The 7301-nt window shown below is 45.5% G+C and overlaps 1 protein-coding gene across 1 annotated transcript; it reads right to left on the bottom strand.

The window, feature by feature from the left end:
• Positions 1 to 409: 409 nt before the first annotated feature.
• bri3 (brain protein I3) lies at positions 410 to 6460 on the bottom strand. Its single transcript, XM_079367006.1, has 3 exons — positions 5880 to 6460; positions 3968 to 4076; positions 410 to 1782 (listed from the first exon to the last, which is right to left on the bottom strand). Exons 1-3 carry the CDS (start codon positions 6028 to 6030, stop codon positions 1650 to 1652), a joined length of 393 nt encoding a protein of 130 aa, XP_079223132.1. The 5' UTR covers positions 6031 to 6460; the 3' UTR covers positions 410 to 1649.
• Positions 6461 to 7301: the final 841 nt, after the last annotated feature.

Raw genomic sequence — 7301 nt, 5'->3', positions numbered from 1 at the left:
ACCACTGCCCAACAGAACTGTAGTATTAATATGTAAATGATGTAATCTGAAACATTCAACAAGCAGGCGGGCTGCTCAGCGGGTCGGTCGGTTGTGTCGTTGCGTTACAGCGAGAAGGTTCCTGGTTCAAATCCCCGTATGAGAGCGGCTGTCTGGGTACGCCGGCTTCCTCCCACGTTATAAAAACCTGCTCGATGGGCGAGTCTGTGTGTCGTTGTTTGTCTCTATGTTCCAGCCGTGTGATTGACTGGGGCACACTTCAGGGTGTAACTGATCGCCCAATCACGGCAGGGATCAGCTCCAGACCCCGCCCTGAAAGGAACTTCAATCAGACAACAGTGATGGGATGATATCTTAACCCCGCCCTTCTTTCTTTTGAAGAAATCCAGAAAGTAGTCAGACACTTAGGTAGCATTGTTTTTTTTAATTACAGTAACTTATATATCAAAAGTAAGAACCTCAATCAGAAGAGCGTGCGTAGTGTGTTTTCTAAAGCAAGAAGTGTCTTTAATTTCAACCCCTCCCCCCCTTAGATCTCTTCTTCTCCATGGTCACTTCTAGAACATCTTTCTGAATGGAAGACGCAGACACAGAGATACACGGACAAAGACATTCTCCATTGATTGTCAGGTTTGAGAGGAATAAAGAAGGGTGACTTGTCACAGAGCGGAGTACTAAGATACAAATCCAGAGATTATACACGTTAGTGAGAGATTTCTTCAGCTTTTACTCTCAGCATGCTTCCTCGAAGTGAGTCTCCGCCCATCAAAGGGGGAAGTCTGCGATTGGACATAATAGTCCTCTTAAAAGTCGGTCCAAGTCCGAGTACAACAGTGATTGAGGTTGTGAAGTTGAGGGCTTTTCAGATTGTATGTACCTGAGTTCTGCATTGGCCCTGGAAAAACACAACCCAGCAGAAGAATCATCAACCAAACGATCAGTGCAAATATGGCCCCAAGAAAAAACGTCAACTAAAAACTGAGCAAGCGTTACAGGCGCTCCGTCCGAGTCCGCTCCTGTCCAGAGATCTTCACACGTCCTCGGTTTAGAGACATGTTTTTTGTTATTCCGTGAAGCACAGAGCAAGAGAGAGGATTACATAAAAACACGTTGTTTTTTTTTTCCAGAAACACAATTTGAACCAAAAAAAAATATGTATAAAGCGTGCCAGCAAAGATAAAAAAAAAAAAAAGATCAAATAAAACTGTGACATGTGCCGTGATTATTTCTGGCTTGATGCGACATGAAGGAATCTGCTCAGATCCTCTAAACACCGAGCTTCATCGACAGAGTCACGACTGATGGAATCTCTGATGACCGTCGTGAAGTGAAGGCACTGACGAGACAGGGACACAAACCCATGCTAGAGTTCACATCTCAACTAGCAGATGGAAACAAAAACAAAACAAACAAAAAAAGGTTTCTACACGTTCCTCTAATAAAAAGTTCACATCATAACCCAAGGTCATATCTTGATCATTTGCAGTACATAACTTCATGGCAACAGCAATGTGCAATATTAAGAAACATCAAATAAAAAGACGCAGAACTGCTGGATTATGTGTGTGTGTGTGTGTATGTGTGTGTGAGTGTGTGTGTGTGTATGCATGGGAGCACAAGCGGGTGGGTGAGCCGGGGTTTTGGTCCCTCTAGCCGAAGGTGGCGCCGCAGTTGGGACACCTTCTCTGACGCAGGGCGAAGCAGAAGAGGAGGCCCAGGGGGAAGAAGAAGATGGCACACAGGATCCCCAGGCAGGTGAAGTCGTCCTCCAGGACCCCGACTCTGCCAAACACACGGACAACAGAACAGCAAATCAAAGCTTTCCTGTGGGAGGGGTCTGTTGGGTTCAGCCGGGAGAATCAAACACACGAGCACAGGAAACATCAGGAAGATGCACGAAAGACAGATTTAGAAGAAAACCACGCAGTAACCCGAATATTCCTTCTTAATGAAAAACATGTTCGCACTGTCATCGTCTTTCTTCTGTTGTGTCTTTGTCTGCCGTCTTACAATAAAATAAAAAACAAAAAGACACCAAACTACACACAAAGACACACTACAGCTCTGCAAAGCGACGCATGATATCCATATAGAAGAACAGGACTGCTCCAAAGAGATGCAGCTACAGAGACACTAAAGTACGACACAGTCAAAAAAACACGAGACACACACGAGTACTATCAGACAGAGTTGAGTGATTTTTGAAAGGGATGCAAAAAAAAAGGCAACAAAGAAGAAGAGCAGCGGGTGGAGAGACACAAAACGCTACAGCGAGCGAGCGAAGAGGAAAATAAATCAATGACGTGAAGAAGTGAAACAAACAAACACACAAAGCGTGTGGTGGGAGAGGAAGCGTCCACGGAGGTGAATGAGACACTAAAGACGGGTCATGAAGCTACACACACTAAAGTGACGCGTTAATGACCACACTGTGAAAAGTTCAGGACCTGAAAGAGCTGCATGAAGACGGTCGCTGCTTCAGACAAACACTTCAACTCGTCTTCCTGCAGGTCTCGTCTTCCACGAGTGGACTATTGAACTGTTTACTGAACGCTCGTCTCCTTTTATCACGTCCAACATGAGCGATGAAGAGCGACCTCGTGGTAATAAACTGTTACAGGACGCTGCTGGGTTTGAGTCTGACCTCATTTTAAAAGTTCACACGGTGCGTTTTCACTCCTCTGTCTCTGTGACCGCTTCATATGTTGAGACCATAAAACCCTTTTTAATGAAAGCTAGTGAGAGAGAAACAAAAGGAGCAATGAAAGGAAGCAGGTCAGAGGTTTCTCACCGATTGAATCGCGAAGCCTCCCATTTTTAAAAACAGTGTTTTTGAGGATTTTGTGTCAGATTGTCTGTCAAAGAGTAACGCAATAACTTCCAGGTGTTGGAGAATGATGTTTTCAAATCCGTGTTTCAGGAGGCCTTCAACTCCAAAGTCATGGTAAACAAAGAGCTCGTGCTGGTCTCATGACTGACCTCTGCAGAGCAGCACGGAGACTCAATCCGCTGGAGGCCCTGAGAAGGATTAAAGTCCTGAAACATGTCAAGCTCACTCCCTTCACAGATGGAAAAGAGAGAAAATGCTCTTACTGCTAGTGCTATCACAGCGTGTCACACAGCTGTGGATTCAAAATCAGCAGAATACAGAATTAACACAAATAAAGAGGAGATTCTGCGGCTGTGCTTTAGAGCTCATTAACACGATTAGAGCCTCTTAGTGCTTACAGTCCATTGTTACCAACAATCAATTTGCAATGCGGGCTCAACATCACCTGTCACTGTCATCAGTGTCCTTCCAGCACAGAGGTGCTTTAAGCAGCTGGACAGAGTGAACGTCATTGGTCCGTTTGAACCCGTTCCAGGGAGTTTGGTGTTCTCGTGATTCGTGTCCTGTGCTCACCTTTTGCCCCGTCACAAGTTTGAGTCTGAAATCATCTGACTGACAGGATGTTGACTCAACCGCAGAGAAAGCAACCCCCCCTCCCCCCCCCCAAACAAAAAAAGGGAAAGTCACGTCTGCTTTTCTGTACTGCCTGACAACATGAAGCGCAGGAACAATAAATATACATCAGATGGTAGGAATGAATAAAAGCCAGCAGACAGGTGATCTTTTTATCCTGACAGAGACACACACACACACACACACACACACACACACACACACACACACACACACACACACACACACACACACACACACACACACACACACACACACACACACACACACACACACACACACACACACACACACACACACACACACACACACACACACACACACACACACACACACACACACCGCTCTGCTAGTGAACGCTCTCATGTGCATTAGTGCCTTGTCCTGGACGTCTTATAACCCTATCAGCGCTCCATCCTCTGCTGTAACAGACACCCTGTGTGTGTGTATGTGTGGGTGTGTGTGTGTGTGTGTGTGTGTGTGTGTGTGTGTGTGTCTCCTCACCTGCAGGCAGGGCAGCCACCCACCACCACTACAGAGGGCTGGATGATGGTGTAGGTCCCGGGATAGGGCTGCTGGGACACAGCGGGGCCCATCTGGGCTGGAGGGTATCCTGTGGGGGTCAGAGGAAGAGAGCGTACAACATGTTTAGTTATTGATGATTTTGCAACATAACCGCCATGCAATCAGGCTGCAGCTCTCTCTGACCTGAATTAGAGAGACAGAGAGGGAGCAATGAGCCAAAGGTCCGATTCGAACCCGGGCCGCCTGCTTGGAGGAGACTACTCACTACGCCACCAGCGCCCCCAACATTAATGCTTGCACTGATGAATTACATTAATAACGTTTGGCCTGTCCAATGTATGCTAGCTTCTTTTACAGAACGATACAAACTGTTATTCTAGGATCAAACAGTCGAAGAAAAACATTCATCTACTTCATGAGACAGGTGCGTGAGAGACGGATGAATCCATCCAACATGACAGGTAAAGTCCTGCATTGCACAATGCTTCTGTGAGGAAACGTGTGCAGGAGTTTGTCTGCAACATGAAAAGGTTGGCCGTCTTCAGTTTGGATTTTCCGTATAAAAACAGGAATCACTACAGTTTGGCTTTTACTCCAATCGTATTGAAATGTAGGACTTTGTTTAGTATTGAGACAGTCCTAATGAAACGTTAAAAAACAACAACTGGTCACTGTGCAACATGAAAACTGAATGGAGATAAATGATCATCCAGCATGAAGGAGTGTGACACAAACAGCTCCACAGTCAGATAACAGAGCACAAGGTTCAAAGTCAAGTGTCAGAGAGCGTCAGAGCTACATGAAGTCATGTGACATTCATGTGTGTGTGTGTGTGTGTGGAAGCAGGTTTGAACAGGCAAATGTCCTTTGCTCGAGCTTTTATCTGAGTGAGAAAAGACTCTCTGTGTTCAGCTGACACTGGAAACAGAGACGAGTTATTTTCAGAAGTTACATCTGATTATAATCCAGGTGATAAAACGGCACATGGAGAGAGTAACAAGAACAGACTGAACCTGACACGTCACTGCAGTGTGTGTGTGTGTGTGTGTGTGTGTGTGTGTGTGTGTGTGTGTGAGGTTTGGGGATGCACTCAGGGGGAGGTATTGATTTGTTGAACGACTTGTGTAAACAGTCAACTTTGATAAGCACACTTGAATTCTCAGAGGTGTTTGCCCAGAGCTTGGTCTGATAAGGATGACAAACTTCAATGAGTCTCTCTGTCAGACTCCATCTACAGTGAAGTCTATCAAACACGTGCAAACAGGAAATAACGTGCAGTTACAGGAAATGTGACTTAATGTCAAGAACGCGCAACTTCCCTGCTGCGTTGGCTGACTGCAGCTTTAAAACAGATAATAAAATGAAGGTAGCCTCCTTCACATGAAGCGGAGAGCCAGGTTCAGTCAGCACAACTTTTTCTTCTTTGGTTGTGCAAAACTGCCTGCACACTTAATAACTCAATATTTACATATGTATCAGTATGAGGCCTCTTATAAAATGCAAATTAAATATTGGGTTGAATTATCTGCCTATAAATGGTAGTTTTTTTATGCTTTAGGTAGGCCACCTTTAAAGGAGCATGTTGTTTAATCTCTGCAAAATCTGCTCAATGTTTTTGTATGCCCTTATTATTTCTGCGCATGCGCAACACTAGGGCACCCGATAAACGAAACTAAGTGAGGACTTCGCAGAAATGATCATGTAGGCCTAGAGACAGACTTTGTTATTCAAACCTGCTCCGTGACTCGCACATATTTCCAAACTGAGCCATCACAGGGCGATCTTTAGACGAACAAGGAAGTGAGAAGAAGTGACTCCTCTCTACTTTGAGGTGAACGTGGGGACCGTGTGCGTGTGCGTGTGTGTGTGCATCAAAAACAGGGCTACTTGCCTTGTCCATCGGGGTACGGGTACGGCGGCGGCGGGGCCGACGTGGGGATGGCCCCGTAGTTGTGCTGTGGCTGCGGGCCGTACTCATAAGCCCCGGGGACGGTGGTGTAGGCGGGAGGTCTGTCCTGAAGAAGAGGTTTGTTGTCCACCATCTCACCCGCCGTAGACGTCCTTTAAGTTGTCTCGTTCTGTCTTTAACTTGATGAACTCAAAAAGCAGAAAACCCCCCAAAACTGAACTCCAGCTTATCGGCTCCTGACGCACGGACGCGACAAAAACAAAGAAACCAAAGAAAAGATGCTGCGTAAAAATAAAACTTCGTCCCTCTCCATGCGCCAACTTTGTCCCCGTCGGCGCAACAAACCCCCCAAAAAAACACCAAATGTAAAGACAGGAATGGCCCGAGTCAGTCTGGTAATGGTTAACTGAACTCCATGTTCCCTGTTGAAGTTGGTCCTTTGGCACAGAATCGACAGTGAGCGGTCATCGCAGCGTCTTCGAACTCGGCGAGAAGTCAGAGAGGCTTTTCCTTTCTGTCTGGATTGTCACAAGAGAAGAATCATGTGATGCGCTGCTGTAGCGCCTCTGCGCACAGGAAGGCTTCTTAAAGCGACAGTCCATGAAAACAAAGGGCTGGAGTGCGTCACGCGGCGCACTGCAGAGACACAGACAGCAGCTTCATCTTCACTCACAAGCACACAGTCACCTTCCAGTGCACACTGATTTACTGTACAGTGAAGTCATAGGTGTACCTCACAGTTTGTAGTGAGGTCACAGCCTCAGACTTTGAATAGAGCTCATTGTGTGGACTTGTTTCCTTTGACTTACATAATATGTGTCCTCATTATGAGTGGGCTCCCCTTGGTGTTGCATAATATTTGATTCATGGCTTCAGATTGAATCAGGGGAGGAGGCTGCAGGTTGGGGAACGACGATAATGTGACAGTGAATAAAGCCTCATTATGTGGACACATGTTGAAGGTGATGAGAGACTCTTTGTTTCTCTTGTGCATGATGATGATGATGATGATGATGATGATGACACTTTGTTTAGAGTATCAGGGCTCCTCGAAATCAGTGTTTCTAAACCAGTCTAGCCTCAGGAGGACCATCCCAACAACTCCTTAATAAAGAATTACAATCATGTTTATTTATTCAGGCTTAATTTATCTATATGTTTGTTAAGGTTTAATTAAATTGTGTATTGGGTAGGACAGTGGATACACGGGGTAACCCCTTGGCCATCAGCACCCAAATGAGATTCTGAATCATTTCCCAGTTTGGACATCAGACTGTAGAAAACATGTAACTGAACAAAGAGGCCCACTTTTGTCTCTCGACCCACCGGTTGATTTTTTACTTTTTAAATTACAAAGGCTATATGGTGATTTGAAATGTTATATAACAATATGATTAGCTCTTT

This window comes from Symphodus melops (genome assembly GCF_947650265.1).
Source record: "Symphodus melops genome assembly, chromosome: 17".
Classification (NCBI taxonomy): Eukaryota; Metazoa; Chordata; class Actinopteri; order Labriformes; family Labridae; genus Symphodus; species Symphodus melops.
This window is presented reverse-complemented; position numbering and strand designations above follow the sequence as displayed.

Coding starts and splice junctions, on each gene's coding strand:
- bri3 (XM_079367006.1), bottom strand. CDS start 6,030: ATGGTGGACAACAAACCTCTTCTTCAGGACAGACCTCCCGCCTACACC. Junction 4,077..5,879: donor CCCGTACCCCGATGGACAAG/GCAAGTAGCCCT, acceptor TGACCCCCACAG/GATACCCTCCAGCCCAGATG. Junction 1,783..3,967: donor GGTGGCTGCCCTGCCTGCAG/GTGAGGAGACAC, acceptor TGTGTTTGGCAG/AGTCGGGGTCCTGGAGGACG.